Consider the following 20,965-nt stretch of genomic DNA (forward strand, 5'->3'; position numbering starts at 1 on the left):
TTGTATAAACAGAGGCATAACATCAAGATCACATGAAGTATTGGTACCACTTTATAAAAGCCTAGTAAAACCACACCGGGAATACTGCAACCAATTTTGGTCACTGTGGAAAATGAAAATATTGGCCATTGTTCTTTTATGCAAGGTTTAGGCCCAGGTGAACTAAATCAGGCCTCATGGAAAAAGTATTGAACCAAAGTCTGTTCTATGCTTAATTTTCAGTATGCAGTTGTATTTTGCTTAATACGGTTTTGCTAAACTTCCTTGTTTCAAATATATTTAGAACATAAGGACTGGAACAGTAAGAAATGGGGAACTGAAAGTAGATGTGGGTTCCAATGTACATGAGTGTGTAGTAAGTTATGTTCAACAGAGGGTCAGCAGGAAGTCAGAAAAGATCAGCAGAGGGTCAGCAGGAAGTATAAGATTGCTGACCATCGGTCTACAGCAGGGGTAGGCAACCTCGGCTCTTTTATGACTCATGGACTTCAACTCCCAGAATTCCTGAGTCAGCTATGGAGTTGAAGTCCATGAGTTATAAAAGAGCCAAGGTTGCCTTCCCCTGATTTACAGTCTTAGCACGGGAAAGGGTATAAAGAGTTGGGACTGGACCTGATTGTTTTGCCATTGGCTTATAGCTGTCCTTTTTAGAACTGCTATGTCATTGGACCTCGTTGCAATGAGTTTTTAATGTAAGTGATGTTACGTTATTATGTTTGCTATGTTCCAAATTATTAGCAAAATAAACCTCTGAATCTTAAAGTAAGAATCATTTGTTCTGTGTTGCTGTCTCTTGTCTTTTTCATTGGGTTTTTCCACGACATCACCATACTACAAAAAAGATGTTGAGACCTTAGAAAAAGGTGTGGAGATTAAAACATATGAAGAACGGCTGCAGGACTTGGGTTTGGCTAGTCTAAAGAAAAGAAGAAGCAGGGGCGACATGATAGCAGTAATCCAGTATTTGAGGGGCTGTCACAAAGAAGAGGGTGTCAAACTATTCTCCAAAGGGCCAGAGGGCGAGACAAGAAACATTTGTTGGAAACTGATCAAAGAGAGAAGCAACCTGGAATTGAGAAGAAAGTTCCTATCAGTGAGGACAATTAACCAGTGGAACAGCTTGCCTTCAGAAATCGTGGGCACTCGTATCACTTTTAAGAAGAGACTAGACAGTCACTTGTCTGAGATGGTATAGTATAGGTTCTCCTGCTTGAGCAGGGGGCTGGACTAGAAAACCTCCAAGGTCCATTCCAGCTTCTACTCTGTTCTGTTTGTTCTATTCTAACTAGAGATTGCAAAAGTTCCATTTTTTTTTTTGTAATGCTTATACTGGTTTAACAAGGATATTGCTGAAAAAGGGGATTTTGAATCGGATTTTGGCAATGTAATGCACAGTAATTCAGTTGAATAGTCGATTGCTTCATCTCTGTGATCTCACAATTCATGATGTCAGCTGGTTGTCATGGATACGTAAATCAGACATTTAAAAAAAAGCACGTCCTTTTTTGCATGCATGGACTTTGTATAAACAAAATCTGGTCTGAGCAAGCTGGCCAAGCCTCTCGTTCTGAAAAGCAGTTTTAAGAGCTTGGCAGTCAGCGGGATGTTGCTCTGTTGGGTTTCCTACATAGAGATAATAATTTCATATTTATTCAGTAAACTGCGCTGCTTTTCTTTCAATCGTTTCCACAATTTTATTTACTTTTATTTTACCAATCTATTATAACAGACCAAGTACATCTTGAGAAACTAAAGTGACTGTTTTCTTTTATTCAGAAAATCATGACTAACTTGCTGAAATGGAATCTTGCACAAAAACACTGAAATAAAAAAATGAAGATTGTTCTGAGGAAGAAATATAGGAAAGCACCTAGGACAGGGGTAGGCAATCTTGGCTCTTTTATGACTGTGGACTTCAACTCCCAGAATTTCAGGAATTCTGGGAGTTGAAGTCCACGAGTCATAAAAGAGCCAAGGTTGCCTACCCCTGACCTAGGAAAAATATGGTTGGAAATTTTTTGTAGGGCCAAAAGCTATAACCACTGCACTTTATTTCACTGAAAGCATTAGCTGATTAAAACTTGCTCTCAGTATCACTTTTATTGTTACTTTTGCCATTTTTGTTCAAATACATGAACATCTAAGAAAAAAACATATTTAAAAAGTGATGTATGTCCTTCTAATCATATGTTGCTTACATTCCTTTTATGTTGTCAGATTTCTGTTTGCTTTAATGTACAAAAAAATAGAGAAAAGAAAAAAACTGAAGGCCAGTGTAAAGTTTTGACTGTTAGACTGACACCAAGGAAGATCCAGATTCAAGTTCCTCTCTAGCCCTGGAAGTTTCCTGGGTGATTGAGCTAATCACTCTCTTTCAACACAACCTAACAAAAGAACAAGGGAAACCTCAAGCCAAAAGAAACAAACAGTTGTTTCATATATGTTGGAATTTATATCAACTATATATTGATATTAATAGGAGAGAGCAAGTATATACACCCACTCTCTCACAGCCAGGTAGAAAAATCCATTTGCTTTTAGAGGAAAAATTACGTCTCAGTGTCTTTCAATTTAAATCAGTTAAGTATGCTAGGTCTGAAATTAATTGAAGGAAATAGAAGAAATACTGTCTTTTATCAGTAAGTAGATTTTTGTTCTGTTATGGCTGTGAAGAACAACCTTCCTATTTCTTCAAGTTTGTATGTTAAATATATATATATAAAAACTAAAAGTATACAGTACTTGAAGTAGCAATGACAGCGCTTACTAAGGTATTATTTTGATGTCTTTTTTATTGTAGTGCTTTTTCTGTTTTGCTGCGGTTTTCTGTGCTTCAGGAGTGGCCACATATTGGACAGTTACCAACAGTATTGTGGTAAGTGAACAATCTGAAAAGGCAAATAGTTAAATAAACTGCCAAAATAGTTCTGCACTTTCAGATATACTAATTACAACATTCTTATTCATGTAAACTTAGAGCCATAAAACCTTTCAAACCTCTCAAGTGTCTTCAAGCACTTTTTGCTTGTTTCCAAGTCTCTACAGCAGAATCTGCAAACTCGATAATTCTCAAATACAATATGCTTCTGAAATCTGTTGCATGGTATTATCCCATAGGAATATCTCACTGGGGCTTATAGGATAATTGTAAAGCTCATTTTCTGGATTGTGCATGGCTTCAGTAGGATTGTTATGTAGAAAGGCAGAATATAAATGATAGGAATGAAGAGAGAGGACAGTTATACCACAGTTCTCCTCCAGTTTTTATGCTGCTCCTGACTTGGAAGGAGGTTCTCTGAATTGTGAGACCAAGAGTAATAAGGATATTCTCAGAATAGCTCAAAAATGTTTCTAAGATTTCTAAGATTTAGGGAGTGAAAAACCATACTTTTGAGGAAGTATTTCTACATGGAAAAAGTTTTAGAATTGGAAAGATTTGGAGCAAAGTCAGAAAGGAGACAAAGTACAAGTAGTCCTTGACTTATGACCATGATTGAGCCTCAAATTTTTGTTGCTGAGACATTTTTAAGTGATTTTGCCCAATTTTCTGACATTTCTTGGCACATTTGCTAAGTGAATCACTGCAGTTGTTAAGTTAGTAACACAGTTATTAAATGAATCATGCTCCCTCATTGACTTGTCAAGGATAAAACTTTGGCAGCTACGTGCCTCTGTGTTTCAACTTGCCTTTAGATTAAGGGGGGGAGGTGTTACTTTCAAGTGGGTAAGAAGGAGAAATGAAACTTCGAGTCAGCTGAAGACTGTGGGAGCGTGAAGCCTTCTCAAGGACACTGGAACAGGTATGGAATTGAAGCAGACGGTTCCCATAACGAAGTGAATTTGTTGATGTGGATTACATAAGATGTTGGGGATTTGGCTGGGAAAATTATTGTGTAAGTCTATGAACTAATGTTGGAACCTCAGAGTTAGTTTTATTTCGACATAACCAAGCATTGTATCCAATAAACAGTAAACTTTTTGGAAGCAGAATGAAACTGGAGTTTTATTTGGATTCTTGAGCTGGCTGTTGATACTTTGTTTGTCAGAAGGTCGCAAAAGGTGATCACATGACCCTGGGATCCTGCAACCATCATAAATATGAACCAATTGCCAAGTGTCTGAATGTTGATCATGTGACCGTGGGGATGCTGCAGTGGTCATAAGTGTGAAAAATGATCATAAGTCCCTTTTTTTCAATGCCATTGTAACTTTGAAGGGTCATTAAATGAACTGTTATAAATCGAGGACTACTTCTATATTACCCCTGATAATGTACTGTGGTATTTGTGGGAATGGTTCAAACCCACATATTCTTTTATCTAGGCTTCTCTGTCAGTCCTTTGCACAAAATATTGACTGTGTAAAAGATGGTTGCATCTGTCTTTTCTTCACCTATCCTCCTTTACAGATTTCTAATCATATTCATACATAAATAACTATCTTGTGTATGTTGGGTTACTGAGTTCAGTGGTAGTTTAGATTACGTTTGGAAGTGCAGTTTTAACCTAAGCAGGTAGCTCATTGACTCATCCTCTGACAAGCAACAGCATTGGAAACATGCAGAAGCTATTGACCACCCCTGAGTAGAATTTGTTTTGGCATATCATAAACTGGGAGTTTGGATGTGTGTAAATGCATACCATTTCTGTTTAAACACACAGTTGCTTCCAAGTTGGTAATATATTGTTTACCAACAAATACATAGAGTTATGCAATCCTTGACACTTTGTTTTATATTCCCAGCAATATATTAAAATATTACTTCAAAATATAATCCCAAGAATTACTTCATTAAGATGGAGTTGTTTGCATTATTTGGTTGTTGAACTCCATGGGAAAAAGGTACATTTATTTGGGATGTAATAAGAAGAAAGTGGGAATGTGTTCAGATGAACGTTCTACCTCCCAGATTATCAAAATCTTAAAAAGACCATGATTCAGAATCAGTATTAACAAAGGAGGTAAATTTCATAATTTAAAATTATCCAGGGCTTAGGTAGGTGGTCTTACCAACATTCTGCTTCCATGATGGACCCAAATGTCATCTATCTATGATGCTTCCATTTAAGTTCCAAAATACTGAATTTGTTGGGATGAGAAAAGCCAACAAGCACCAAGTTTAGCAAAAATGAATATATTTGTAGCTCAGAGTTGAAATGAGGGGTCTTTGGTGTTCTCAGAGCTCGGTTGTTTTCTTGCAGATGTTTCATTACTGAAACTAGGTAACATCGTTGTCATCATCATTAACTCCAAGATTAACATCAGACTAACAATCAAGTAAACAATACCCCAACCAAGGACAAGTCAAGTAAATCTCCCATCAAATAACCTCTAAAAGACCATCCCCACCAACACTTAATAGGGAAAACCACTGGAATATAAACTGAGAGCAAATCCCACACTTACCAACACTGATGATGTTACTTAGTTTGGGAAATGAAACATCTGCAAGAAAACAACCAAGCTTAGAGAGCGCCAAGAACTGCTCAGACCAGGATATGGAGTCAAATAACTAGGGATACAAAGCCACACACACATAAAAAGTCCTTGGAGTGTTCCAGTGGCATAGGAAGACTCTCCTGTCTTTATAGCACTATGCAAAGTTCTGAAGAGGGATTTCATTTTGGTGATGCTTTGAGTTAAGCACTCTTTCAAAGCTGTTTCCAATGAAATACGCTCTCCCCACCCCAACTTTTAAAAAATAAGCAAGGCTGCTATATTGCTTTTTCCAAGGGCTTATAGTTATTACAGTGAGCTACTGGAAATGAAAGATGGTTAAAAGCATGCTCAGAAATCTGTTTCCCGTTATTGAACATGCCATAAAAAGTCATCAGAGCAATGCAAACCATGAACTGAATTATCAAGGCTTCACACGATGATTAGAATCACCTCTGAAGGATGGTCTTGACAAAATGATTTGCTGTGCTGTCCCCATATGCAAATTATTAAATGATCCAGTAAACAAACTGAGCTAACCACTTAACAACTGAAAAAATTATTAAAGGGATAGCTGCATACAAATTCAACAATTCTTGAGGAAAGCCTCGCTATAGCTGCAAACAAAAGAATATCTCAGTTAGGACGTTTCACTCCAGCATCCAATCCTCTGGACCAGTGTTTCTCAACTTTGGCCACTTGAAGTTGTGTGGTCTTCAACTCCCAGAATTCCCCAGCCAGCCATGTCTGGCAAAGAAACACAGCTTTCCCTACTACCCAAACTAGGAATTATGGGTATGATAGGGATATATATGGGAGAGCCTGCAGTTAGTTTAGATTACTTTGCTTGGGGAAGTGAGCCATGTGGCACGAGATTCTTCAGAGGTTGTTATTTTCACACATCAGCATAATAATGATAATAAAAGAATATTTTGTGAGCTGCCTTGGCCTGCAGTATTATAATTAGAGAGCATAAACCCACCCAGTTAATTTTGTCGAAAGGCCCCCAGAATAGGATTTTAGTTTGCTGGATCTGACTGGCACCAGGTTGGAGACATCTGCCTTAATATAATGTGCTTTGGAGGATTGTCTGCCATTGCTCATTTCTTATAAGACTTCTGGAACACTTACCCTGGGAAACAATTGAATTTAATTCCAATGACAGTTCAGACTGAAAACACATGGTGTTGCTGTATTTTGAAAACACATGGCATTGCTGTTTTAAAGCCAAGGAAACAGACAATCTGCCATTCTAATAATCGTCTTTCACAGACATTAATGTGGAGTGTCCTTTTGGAACTCTTAGTTAAGGATCTAATCATATGTATTCTTAATATAAAAGTGCCTCTTTTCATTACCTACATAAGAGATACAAAAAGTGTTGCATCCCTTGCTTCCCCCTATATCCAGTCTTCAAAATCAGAAAGGCTTTAAAACTGATTTTTTTAAAAAAAATATTAATTGTTTGGGAGAAAATAGATGCTAGCTTGTGGAATATTGCCCTTTCCTTTATGCACAGTGCAAGGTTTACCACTGGTCCTTGAGCAACAGAAGTTGCAATGTCTTGATTTAAGTAGATTGTAGAACAGAATAGAGTGGTAAAATTACATTATGTAGCCATCTCTCATTCTCAAACGGAGTTTACTGGTGATAACAAAAATGTTATTAACAAAACAAATTAACACCCCACTTAACCAAAAACAAAAGTTACAAACATTATATTAACTTAATCAGCCCTGATAAAATAAGCTCTAATTATATACCTCTGTGGTCTACTCTAGCACAATGTTTCTCAATCTAAACAACTTTAAGCTGGTCGCTGAGTTCTGGCAGTTGAAATCCACATATGTTAAGTTGAAAAACACTGGTCTTGCATTTCATGCAGAAGAACTAAGGTGCAGTCTTTGACTTTGTCAACTAGAGCTGGATAAACCTCTGCTGAAAGATTGGAGTATCACTGCTAGTCAGTGCTGGTAGTGCAGTGCTAGAGAAAGGAATGGTCTGATTCAATGTGAACTAATTTCCTATGTTCTTAATCTGCGTTCCTTTGCTAAGGAAGGGATATCATCATGGTTCCCTACTGAATTCAAAATATAAGACCACACTTTTGGTCCATGGAATGAAAATCAGTAACAAGGGAATAATTCTGTAATGATAACAATAGATGAAGCTTTTTAAATTACTCTGTCTACATCCTTGGCTATACATTTAATAGAACTGCAGAAAATAATAAGGAAATAATACATGTACTGTATATGTACAGCATATGTGAGAGAATAATTTTATGTACTATTTTTTTAAAAAAAAAATTCTGCCAAATAAATTTTCTGAAAAATAGTTATTTACTTTAGTGGAACCAAAATTTCACTTTCCAAGAAATCGCATGCATGTTTTCATAAAATCGAGAGGCATTCTACTGAGAGTTGATCCAGGAAAATGTCCCTAAAGTGAAAAATGTATTTTAAATTAATTATGAATTTTTAATTCATAAATCATCTATGAAAAGTGGGGAAATTGTCATATAACTAGGTGGTATAACTGGCCTGCTTGAACTATGAATGTAAACCCTCTACTGACTTATATGTGGGGAATTGCTTTCCTATTTCTTTATCTGAAGAACATTGGTTGTTATATGAGATGATATAATACTTTGGACTGTAAAATCTTACTTGACAAACAATTTTTACTATAAAGACTATCTATAAACACGTGAAATAGATGTCCCTTACCTAGCTACAAAATTATTTTTAATGTCTGATTTTAAAGTCCTCAACTTAACACATTATTAAGAGAATATGGATGAAGACCAGGAAAAGATCCTTTCCACTAAAAATGGAAAAGACTATCTATATAAATCAGAAGAAATTTGAGGAGAAAGAAGAACAGATTGAATGGAAGGCAAACATATCAGGACAATCATGGGGAATTGAAATAATAGGGAGACAATCTAATGAATACAAATGGGCTAGCCCTTCCACAAAAATGGCAACTAAATGGTTTCTCTTATTTCAAATAATATATATAATAATAGAGCGAGATCTATTTGATGATTTAAAAGCATTGATATGGAAGGCTAGTTGGCAAAGGAAGAAAGCCAGAATAAGGCTGAAGAAAATTGGGGTTTTGATTTATTAGAGGGGATTTCATATTACTAATTAGAGGGTTAAAGGAAGAAGTTGAGATAAGGAGAATTTTGGTCATTAAATTTAAAATACTTGGAAATTAGTTGAAAATAAGGATTCTATTTGTTTAATATTTAAAAATTAAACCCAAAAGAAAAAAATATGAATATGTTCGATTTATTGATTAACCCAGACAACATATATAATGGTTTTGATTTATTAAAGGGGATACTGTATTAATTAGATGATTTAATATGGTGCAAAATAGATAACTTTTAGGAAATAGAACAAGAGTATACTCAAATAGATAAGATGTGTTTTTTGAATATTAGATTCTGTTATGAATTGAGATAAGGGAAACTTTGATTACCTAAAGCCTGGAAATTATAAATATCAAATGTTAAATTTGAATATTAATGGGAAACTAAAAATTGGGAAAAATCATTAACAGGATATTGATTGTCTATAAAGATTGAATGTAAAAGTAATTAAGATATGTATAAGCTAAAAATTTATTGATAAATGTAATAATGATGTTTTTACTTAGTTGATATCATGAGAACTGTATTAGCTTAAATACGAGATAGTAATATTAAGGGAAAAAGAGGAAATATTTGATGTTGTAACTTGAGATTTGTACTAAAGACTTTTGTATGTTATTGAACTATTGATTAACCCAGCCACCACATTGCTTTTTAAATACCTAAATGTAAAATTAGATAATTAATAAAATATTATTAAAAAATAAAAAAATAATATACCAAAATTGCACATGTAGTTGGAAACAATCAAAGTTAAAAGAGAGCTTTGTGTCTTTCACAACCCATCCTTGTAATCAAGGTAGACTTTGATTTGTGTACTTCTCATTGGATTAGTTTAGAAATTAAGTACTTCCTTTATGTCACACAAAGTATAATTCAGAAGACAGTAGTCTTAAAATTATATTCTGCTAAAACAGCAGAATAATTTTAGGCTAACAGGATTTACTTTGTTTTTCAAAAAACCCTGAAAGTCCACCAACAGGTGTTTACTGTAAATTAGCTTTCAAGAATATCTATTTATTTATTCAACTTGTATACTGCCCATGTTGCCTGGAATAACTCTAGGCAGCTTACAATCATTAGAAACCATTAAATAATATTACATTAATTCAGAATTGGGAAGGACAGGAACAAGATGCACTTGGGAGGGAGGGAGGGTCTCATCTAATCCATTAATCACCTGCGGAATGATGTGCCCCCATTGAGACCCCAGGACAATTGGCAGAGCCAAGTCTTCAGGCCCTTTCGGAAGGCCAAATTATATAAATTGGCAGATCTGCAAAGGACTCCTTAATTCATCCCAATTATGCCCTTTCCTGGACTGGGAAGCTATTTGGAATACTGAAATGCACTCTGATTGAGGCTGCCTTTGAAACCACTCAAAGTTACACTGGTCCAGAATGTATCATGTTGGACATTCCTAGGTTCTCCTTTATTACACCCTATTGCATAAGCTGCAATGGTTCCCAGTTTCTTTCAGGTATGATTCAAGGTTTATCAACTTTAAAGTCCTACATGGCACAGGACCAGATTATCTGTGGGACTGATCCTCCCTAAGGCTATCTGCTCATCCCAACTAGAGCAGATAGAGTAGACACATGAACTGATAAACTAGGGGATAGAATCTAACAAAATGTTTTATCCATACATTTTAATTGCTCAGTTCTGTACAAGAAAAAGAATTGGCTTGTTGCTATTGGTTTGTTACAGTAAAATAGTAGCCTCCCCTGTATTTTTAAACTCTTTTTTGGAGTGATATCATGCACATCTCCGCAAAATCATTTTGTTTTAAAACAAAGATTTTAAAATCTCATTGAAGTCAATAAAGTTACATTTATTTTAATGGCCTTTTCATTAGTCCTTTATTGGACCTTTCCTCGGTTTTAATGCACTTTTTATTGAATAATTTTCAACCAACCAGCCAACCCAACTAACATCAAGCTAATAAAATATTCCAAACTTCCAGTATTCCAGGCTATTTTAGCAAAATGTACATATGCTATATTTGTTAGTTGCCGAAAAGACAATAATCTTGAAAATAAGCACTGTGTGGATGAACATAAATAACACCCCCTCAAAAAAATTAAGCAATCAGAATGTGCTAGTTTTGTAATTGTCTACCGAATCCCATATTAAGTCTGGAAAACAAAGAAGGTATGAGTTCCCTGAAACTGAATAATAAGCTACACTGGGAAGCAAGTAAGGCCATGAAAACATCTAGTGCACAAACTGTTTCAAGCCCAGAATGAGCACTTTCAAATTTATATTGAGTCTGAAATGGGTATTTCTTAATGGAGAAAGTTGAAAAGTATTTCAAAATGGGGAGAATAGAAAAAAGGCAAGACCAACAGCAACAACATTTCGTGGCCAAGAGGAAGACAGACCTAAAAAGATCAAGGGTAGGGTTGGATTTGTTGCTCTTAAATTCAAGGGGAGCAGGGGCAGGTAGCAACTTATGGGAGATGAAGAAAGGAAGGTGCTGCAAAGCTCAGAGTAGAGCTGTGTGAATTTCCCTTGGATTTAAGTATAGTTTATCCCATGCACAAAAACATGCAAATGCATACCAAACACATTTTCTTCTACCAATTTTTTTTATTTAAGTTTTTATTGATTTTTTTAATACAACTCAACAGTGCTTATTCAACAAACGTGTTCTGAATTCATAATTCACTAATACAAATTAAATTCCTAATCCCTAGTTCTCCAACCATTGGTAAAATAAGTCTCAAGTTTGAAAATATTCTGTTTCTTCTTTTTCTTTCAATCTCAAAGTAAGTCTGTCCATTTCTGCACAGTCTAGTATTTTTTTAATCATTTCTTCCTCCGATGGTGTTTCTTCATTTTTCCAATGTTGTGCAAATATTAGTCTTGCTGCTGTTGTCACGTGCAGAATCAAATATACTGTATACTTTGTTTATCAAGCTTTTCTGGCATTATGCCTAATAAATAAAGTTCAGGTTTAAAATCTACATGTTTCCCCAGCATCTTTTCTAACCAGAAAAGATTTTCTTCTACCAACTTATTGACATCTACAAATTGTGATGGTAATATCATCTTTGCAGGTGGAAAACGCCATGATCGATGTATATGATGTTGTATATGAAGATGTGAGAAACAACATTTCCAGCACCAGAAGACAGGATCTATATTCCATTCACAAGATGGTACGTTGCTACTGGTTTTGGAATAGGTTAGCTTTGCCCCAGCTTAGTTCAAACTTTTTACTCTTTCTCTTTCATCCCATAACTGCCAGATGAGATAGCCAATGGGTAACTTATCAGTGGCAGTTCAGTGAAGGAGACTTCTGGTTGAGGCATTTTCAACAAACCATCCAATGCCTATCAAATATTTTATTTCAACAGAATTTCTTTCACAATTCGAATAATATGAAACTAATCATGTTTTGGAAGTGATCCAATGCAAGATAAGTGCATTTCTGCCACTGATTTAAGTGGAGAAAGTTGAATTGCTTTCTGTAAGAGACTTGAAGAGACTTAAAAACATTAATTCCTTGGAGTTATTTCCCTTTATTTCAGAGAATGGGAAAAGGGGGGGATCCATTCAAGTAAATATAAAATATAGTGTCATGTTTAAAAAGAAAATAATAGTCCAGAAGCTTGGTAGGATACAATACCATTCTTGGCACCAAAAGAAGGATTCTGGCACAGGCAAATCTCTATTTCACTTTTTGTAACACTTTTGTGGGGAAAATAGATTAGTAATTGGAACAATAATTAGTATAGAAATATCAATAATTCCACTGAATTGAAGAGATAGCTATATTTTGTCTCCTACGCAATTAATTCAAATTTATGTTGGCCCTTCTCTGGTGCTTCGTTTGGAGTTGCTTTCACCTCTTTGAGCCTTGCGAAAAGAATTATTTTTCAATCACTAATTCCTATTTTTTCCCATACTATTACATGTGCAGCATATTTCTAAATGAGGGGGAAAAGTTTACCCTATCCACAATAGAGGCTAACTAACAAAACAAAGTGGAAGAAAGATGTAACATGCTGTAACTGAATGACATCTGCAACTCAGTGTAGTAACCCTGAATGAGAGGATAGCTAATGAATGAGGCATGAAAAATAGCACTATTCTGAATATATGAAAAATACCGCAAGATAAAGAAAATATTTGTGGGAGAATGAGAGTCATATACAAGTCTTCTACAAAAGATGACTAAATGAAATATTTTCTTGTCAGATTTTTTTTAAAATATCTAACAAGAGCTATAAGAAATTTCTGCTTCTTTATACTTAACAATTCTTGCCTCCCTTCTATACAAAACTCACTTTTTTTTAGAAGTCAAAATTCATAGCTGTATTTTATGTTTACAATCATATGGTTATTGTTGGGTTGAGAAATAACTGCAAATCCAAGATTATGTTATGAACTTTGGCAACACATTGCTAAAACAGTGACAACTAATTTTTTTTTATAGCTAAGGAATTTACAAAATATAAATGGAGTTTGTTTCCAAGCTTGCCAGGAACCAGAAAATATAGTTTTATGATGGCCCTTCTCTGGTGCCTTTAATCACTGAAATCTGGCAACAATCTAGAAGCAATTATCAGAGCACTGGGCTAATTAAGGAAATGCAATCATAGAAAACTATCACATTTGTCTACTCAAGAGTCCTACTAAAGAATGTAAGGGCTAAGAAATGCAGCTCTAAACTAAAAATAAGATAAATCTTGTTCTCCTCCTGAGTGAAAAGTGAAAGAAGCTTTATTGAATTGAATAAATTAAAAATTAAAAGCTTACATTAAATAATCATAATGACCCAAATAGAGTTAATCTATGTTTCTATGCCAAAGAGAGATCAGAAGTCTTACCAGGCCTCTGTGTGGTGTGTGGTGTGTGTGGAGATAAAGCTTGTTGCCTTTTTGTGGGGAAATGAAGGAAAGCTTTTGTAAAACTTTCTATGTACTTCTGTCATGCAACTAACAAGATTTGCATAACATGCTAAGGCCAAATATCAGCCTAAGATGTCTATTTAGATATTTACATTTCCACATCAACCATTGTACTGATTTCACCTTCAAAGCCTTTCATGGCACAAGATATGACAAGGTGGGTGAGGGGCTGCAGGTCTCTTCGATTAAACAATGTCATCTGATGGGACCCAGAAAACAAGCCTTCTCTATTATAGTACCAACTCTATGGAACAACATATATCTCAGGTACAGATAGCCTAATTTGCTGGCCTTTCATCAGGTTTTCTTCTTTGGCACTGAGCCAGAAATAAAATGAGTCCATTTGAGAAGTTTACATGTGTGGATATATGAGTTGCCCTGGGTTCAGTGTGTTTTTATTAATACTGTGTGAATTTGAGGTGTTTAATTTGATGTCCAGAATCATATGACAAGTGAGCAATCATTCAAATTAAATAAATAAATAATCTCATGAGTGACCAACTTGGGACCAAGACCATACCAACCTCAAGGAGGAGCAAACCAGAATAGCCAGTTTTGAGTAAAAGAATAATAAAAAAAAGAAACAAAAGCAAAAGTGGGCAAATTCCTTCCCAAAAGCTTGTGATAACTCCAATCTAGTCCTATGTCTAAATAAAAAAACAATATGATTAATGTTCTATTTTAGTTTCTTTGTTGTGGGAAGAAGTCGCCCTTTGGAGAAAGAAGCAACATAGAAGATGAAATGTGTACATCAGGAATTCTGGAAACAGAAGAAGAGGTAATAGAACACTGGACTGTGAGGCCATTCCTTTCTCTTCAGGCACCCAGGGATCCTTTCCCTACAGTAGGGGTATCAAACTCGCAACATCATGTGACGTGTCATAACAACTTTTCCATTGCTGGCAATGGGGTGGGCGCGATTTTGCCATGATGCATCTGACCCGTGGGCCGGCAATTTGACACCCCTGCCCTTCAGTATGGGAGTAACATCAGAATCCCACCCCCCATCCCCCAATCTTTATCTCATGTTCTGCCTATCAAGCAGGTCTTCTGAGCAGTTCTCATGAGGTTAGGATACAGGGGTAAAGATTGTCACTCTCATCGTGGCATTGAGCTTTCTTTGAAAGTGAAGTACAGTTCCCCAAAAATATAGTAGACCTATGAACAACACTATAGAAAAAATGGCATTCTTGCCACTTTTGAAGCATATAAATAAGCTTGGGTGTGCAAAAACCATCTTGCAGCCCTAGAGTGCAGGATTTTAAAATTATTGCTTTCATGGAACAATGATAGGCCAGTTGATTATGTATTATCATCACTAGAGGCTGAACTTGTTTTACTATCTTTTGAGAAGACTTCTGGGAATTTAAGAAACAAACCTTCATAGCTTTATTAATCCTACTGGAAAGGAACAGCTGAAATGAACAAAGTGTATGTCAGTTTTGTCTTCATTAAAACAAAAGTAGGGTTTTCTCTATTCCAGTGTCCATACTGACATTTTATTTTAAAAATGAATAAAATTCAATCAAATTCCAGTAATTTGCAGTCTTACTTTCAGATCTTACACATATTTAGTCAGAGAATAAGGACATTGTACTCTGTAGAATCTCTTCCTGTTTTGTGAGCTTAGAGAAGCCCCGAGAGAGAAGAAAGGACTTGCTTTGCAAAACACAAAATGACTCTGCAGTCCAAAGTAAGTGATCTGCTCTTTTGGCAGTTAATTAAAAAGATGCAGCAGTGAGAAAACCCAGGGCCATTACAAATGAATTATGAGGGCATCTGGATCCTCTATAAAACTCAGTGATTGAGCCAAAGAGATTGTACTGAAAAAGCTTTTTGGAAGAACGTTTATTTGTTCTTCTCTTCTGAGAGAAGATTTGTGGGAAGAATGTGCTAGAAGTTTCACTCACTGAAACTAGATGCCTGCATTTTTTATTATTTTTTGGGGTTGGTTTCTCCTGTTGCTGGATCTGGACGTGCTACCATTCTTGTTATATCTGCTTTCTGTTTGTGGATAATTGTAGCCCAAAGATGAACCATGCTGATTTGTTCATGAAAAAAAGATGTATACTCTTAGCTCCAGGTTATGTTGTGTCTGAGCCTCTCAGAGTCACCTCAAACCATGATACGGGCAGCAAATACATTTAATAATAAGACTAATAGTATTATCCTGTAAGCCGGAATAAGATAGAGTATCATCGTTAATGATTAGCCATTGCAAAATTACATTGCACTCCCTGTTTTTCCCTCCTCCTTTTAAGGTGTTCAGCATAGCAAACTATACAACCTGGCTTCATTTTGTTGTGAGCTTCTTTGCATGGAACAGGGACAGAAAGTCCAAAATATAATAAGGTGACATCATGATTAATTCTCCATTATCTTACAGGCCTTTCTAGTATAGGAAGGCATTTGAGGTCATGCAGAAATACTTATGACTGCACAGCATCTTTCACCTAAATTAGGTGAAACTTCATTTTTATTCTGAAGATCACTTATATTCTAAATTGTGGAATTTAAAATGCAAGTGTAGCTAACAATACAGATATAATAATATGAACGTTACAGACCTCAGTGATAGCACCTTCTAAAGGTTTCTTGTTTGTTTTCAAAAAATAAATGAAACTGTTTTCGGTCAGGGTCTGTTATTTCTGCTGCTCCCTATTTATTTTTTTAATTTATTTTATTTGATAGCCAAGTCTCTGGGCCTGGCAATTGCTTTTATTAACTTCATTTCCCAAATCTTTCAATTTAATTTTAAGTGGCACTCCACTTAAGAAAATAATTTCCAATTTGTAGCAGACAAGCAACACATCCTGCTAAATGTAAAGCTTACAATAAAATCTATATTCTATCTTAATTAATTTCAAGCATAGATCAGAATTGGAATGAGCATCATAGTGCATGAAATGGAGTGGAAAGCCTCCCTTCAAACCACCTCACTATCCAGACAAAACCTCTTTCTTTCCACTCTACAAAGTACCGTATTTTCCGGCGTATAAGATGACTTTCTAAACCATGAAAATCTTCTCAAAAGTCAGGGGTCGTCTTATACGCCCAGTCGTCTTATACGCCGGAAAATACGGTAGCAATAAAACTTAGGGGAAAAAATAACCTGAATCCTAATTAACAAGAAATGTGACTAAGAATATAAATATGAAATACATAGAGCTGAACCCAACCATGAAGGCTGATAGAATTGTAAATTCCAATGTGTATCAATAGAGCTTATTCTCATGTGAGTGGATATTAAACCTATTTTTTTCACATTGCAGGATTGTCTCCAAGAAATCAAATACTTCCTGAAAAAACATATGGACATTGTCTCTGTACTGATGACCATCACAATTTTCTTCATGGTAACTCTATGTGTTTCTCCTTCCCTCCCTCCCTCCCTCCCTTCCTCCGTGTGTGTGTGTGTGTGTGTGTGTGTGTGTGTGTGTGTTTATGCCTCCTATTGAGGCAGAAATGCAAATTGAGCAAGAAGATGAAACTAAAGTTCTGCAAAAGTTGCATTTTGCTGAGTAAGAAATAAGTTTTGGTTAAACCAAAAGAACTGGGAGAGCTAAATTATTTGTTTGGAACTTAGACTTATTCTCTATGGCCATCTAAGCGCCCAGAGTTAACTCTGAATAAGATGGGTGGCACACAAATCTATATATTAAAATCCTCTTTGAGGATCAGATCCAGAGCCCCATAAATGACTCAATCTGCTCTGAATTGCTCTTGGGATAGTCCAATCCAACACAATTTTTGGTGCTGGAATGTGGCTGTTCTTTGACTAGTCTTTGCTCTTCATTCTTATTCCAACCAGAAAGTCTTCTTCTTCTTCCTAGCGTTATTCCCACACTATGGCAGGATTTGCTTATCCCAACCAAAAAATAAGCAGAAATAATTTTGGTTGTCATGGTTATCAGCTATTATAGTCTTTCTGAAAAGAAGAAATTCTAGCTCTATTATTCTGAATAAATTATACCAGTAAATACAGCCTACCTTCAGGTACTTCTAGATTAACTATCCCTTATCCCTGTCCTAGATGTAGCAAAAGAAGTGTTTCCATAATGGTGCTCTTCGATTTTTCAGAAGCTTCAAAGTTAGATCAACATCATCATTTTAAATCAATATGCGATTTATTTAATTTTGGCTTGGCACTGAATTTAGTCTAGACGTTTGGCCAAGGTTTATGCCATAATGTGCTATGTGAACTCACCAATTAGAACTCCATAGTATTACCTTATGGTAATTGGCTCTAATAAAAATATCATTCATCCATGATATTAGATGATTTTAATTTTTTTCACAGTGCAATATAACTGTTTTGTAATGGTCCTTTTATTATTCCACTGCATTTATAAATACAGATTTTGATAATCAGACCTGCATATATTTGCATAGAGGTAAAAAAAACTTCTTTTATAAAATAATATTTACTTGTTTGTATATACACAAGTATGAATCAACATTTTAAAACTTTCATTCTTTTCTGGACCTGCAAACACCTGCTCTCTAATGGTGTTTGCTAATAGTTTCTTCTTTAAGTTAGTGAAGTAAAAACAGCATTAGGTTCCCCAGTAAATAAATATGGCATATTAAATGATCAAGACCTTCTTCTAATGGATTAATCAGCTGAGAAGAAATGCTACTCCATGCACCTGTATGCAAAATTAAACTTCAGTAAATTCAGCGGGATTTGAGTTAGATTTGCATAAGATTGGACTGCAAATGTTACGTATCAATACTGTATGCATACAACATATCTCTCCCCTAATATATTGGGATATAATTTCTTTCTAAGTCTGATATAGATATTTCTTTCCCAGCCTGAATGTCAAGATAAGCTCAGGCCATGTAATTATATAATTAGAAATGAATTAATGAACAATATTTTGTTTTAATCTACTTGGATTTTATCACTGAGATCAGGTAAAGCTGTTCCCCAGTTTCTTAAGATAAACTCCACTGTAATTAGTGCCTTGTTTTTCCCCCCCAAATCATGATGATTGGATCAAAGTCTTTGTGTTACATATTCTATTTTGCAGCTGATTTAGGATTAATATAATGACAGAAAGTGCATATTCACACATAATTGCATCATCTGCATTTGCTTTATCCTGTTTTGTTGCTCCCTTCTCGTTCAGATTTTTATTGCATTTTATTATTGGTTTCTTTAATTGCTGGTAGCTGCATTAGGGTATAAAAGAAATGGATTTCTGGGAAATTGCTTTGAGGAGAAAGAAGGGATAGTAGTATAAGAATTAAGATGAAAGATTATAGCATTTCCTAATTATGTTTTAAGAACATAAAGTATTGATCCTTTCCTTTGGAAAGAACATTTGCCTCCTTCCTTGCATTAATCTTTCCATCTTTCATGGAATTACCGAGGGTGTAACTAGGCTTTCTGCAAATGGTATGCAATGTCAATGTATTGATCAGCATTTTTTCTATTTAAAAGGACTACCTCTTCCCATTGAAATAGCCTCTCCAGCTGAGATCTAGTCAACAGGTGTTATTCTCTCGGGCAACTGAAAGCTGGTTTGAATAGCAGTAGTTGGTTTACCAATTGCTTAGAAGATTTTTTTGGCCATGCATTCCAGGACTACGGAGACTTGTCCTGGAAAAAGTAAAAATTATCTTTTAGTTTATTTTTTTGAAAGACTTTTGTTTTCTCAGTCATTCGAGCTCAATCCATTCTGTTTGGGCTTACAGAATGGATTGAGCATTTTTATATACTGAGGAAGGAGAGGAGATAAAATGCACTGTGCACGCATGGAGAAGGATGCATGAATAGATGATGTGTGTGGATGTGGCTTGGTGACACCCACTTGTGGCTTTGACATCCATCCATGAGAAAATATGGACCTTGGTCTAAAAAAGTACTCCCTAGTTCAAAAGATTGGTTTTGTTTTAATTGTATTTTGTTGCTGCTGTTCTCATAGCTTGGAAGAACAGTGCAGAAATGTACTATTTAACCTATATATGTTCAAATGTTTGTTTCCTTTTTATTTATTCTGTTTAGATTTATGGGATGATATTAACTTCGTTCCTTTGGTACTCTATCCGTTGTAAGAACAATTTGGATCGGAAGGGCAAATATGTCCTGGCAAAGCTATCTGAAACTGGCTTCTGACCTGCACAAAAAGACCAGGACTTTCCATAGATGTGAGTGGACAATGTGTGATGCTTACTCTCCTTGTCATGTTTTCTCCCCACAAATGACCTGTTCCAAATATAGTTGAGCAAACAGGCAAGTAAGAAGCCTGCACTATTTGTTGATAGGCTACTTTGCTCAGCCAGGACCTCAGGAGCGCAAGGTATTGACTGTAAACACAAAGGCATGACACAAACCCAGCAGCAAGAATTGTTCAACCACAAACATGCTCGGCAACTGAAAGCCATCATTTGGGAGCCCCAAAATAGCAAGTCAAAACAGAACAACTCTAAACTCATTAACTAGCAAGCATCTTTTAAAATTGTGCTAAAAGAATGAGAGAAAATGTTCTGCTTTTATTATTATTTTTGTCCATCAATTTTCAGCATAGCCAATTCTATTGCAGTACCTGAATTTAAACCCTACTGACATTTTTGTATACTTTCTTGATTTAAATAAACTAAAGTTCTCTGGAGATAACCTACAGTATCTTTCTAATCAGTCTTGCTACTATGACAGAAATTGAGTTTTCTCTTGTTTCCTCATCATTGGATTTCATTCCAATCATCTAAAGTTAATAATTATTTAAGCTGGAACATTAAAGAAATTTATGGAATTGAGTGTGACTTCCCATGCATTCAACTTTGCTCTGTGTCTAGTGAAGGTAATGAAAAACAATCGCAGTGTTTTCTTCTAAGACAAGTATTGATTGAGCAATTTCAGTACAGTAACCTAAATTCTTAACTTTCTATAGGAAGTGAAAATCTGTTAGCCCTGAGGATATACTGTATATCAGGTTTTCTTTAATAGGCGGCATGAAAAATATTAGACTTGTCATTTGTAAATGATCAGTTGATAGGGTAGTGCACACGGCACTTTAGATTCACAGAAAAGAAGGTACTTTGGTGATGCATAGGCACTTGTAGAGCGTCTATCAGCAACTGCTTCACCTTTTCCAGCATTATGCTGCAGCCCTAGAAGGCACCCATGCAATCCTGGAAAGACATAGTTGCTTTAAGGGACCCAACAGGGGCCATGAAGTTCTCGCATGTGCTGCAAAAATACCTTTTCCCCATTGAATCCAAAATAGTGCTCAGCCCTATCAGTTCATGATACAGATGCTTACAAAAAGTCAACATATGAATACATACTGAAAAAAAAGTCCAAGCAGAACAAGAAAGAGGAAACCAAACCTCAAGGCTTCCGAATCATGACCAGCCAACTGTTTTCTAATAATGTACCCAAAAGTTTGGAGATTCCTACAAGCATCTCATTCTAGTAAAAACCACACACAGTATTATA

At 35.6% G+C, this 20,965-nt stretch overlaps 1 protein-coding gene across 1 annotated transcript in view; it reads left to right on the forward strand.

Moving 5' to 3' along the window:
• TSPAN32 (tetraspanin 32) overlaps nt 1-20,143 on the forward strand; it is a 38,474-nt gene extending 18,331 nt beyond the window's left edge. Inside the window, exons 4-8 of the mRNA XM_039350722.1 lie at nt 2,801-2,875; nt 11,662-11,763; nt 14,204-14,296; nt 16,791-16,874; nt 19,532-20,143. Coding sequence (XP_039206656.1) covers nt 2,801-2,875; nt 11,662-11,763; nt 14,204-14,296; nt 16,791-16,874; nt 19,532-19,642 — 465 coding nt within the window. The 3' untranslated portion in view covers nt 19,643-20,143. The remainder of the gene's footprint in view (nt 1-2,800; nt 2,876-11,661; nt 11,764-14,203; nt 14,297-16,790; nt 16,875-19,531) is intronic.
• The last annotated feature ends 822 nt before the right edge of the window (nt 20,144-20,965 follow it).

Source organism: Crotalus tigris, unplaced genomic scaffold (genome assembly GCF_016545835.1).
Source record: "Crotalus tigris isolate CLP2741 ecotype Arizona unplaced genomic scaffold, ASM1654583v1 scf7180000018354.2857554, whole genome shotgun sequence".
NCBI lineage: Eukaryota > Metazoa > Chordata > Lepidosauria > Squamata > Viperidae > Crotalus > Crotalus tigris.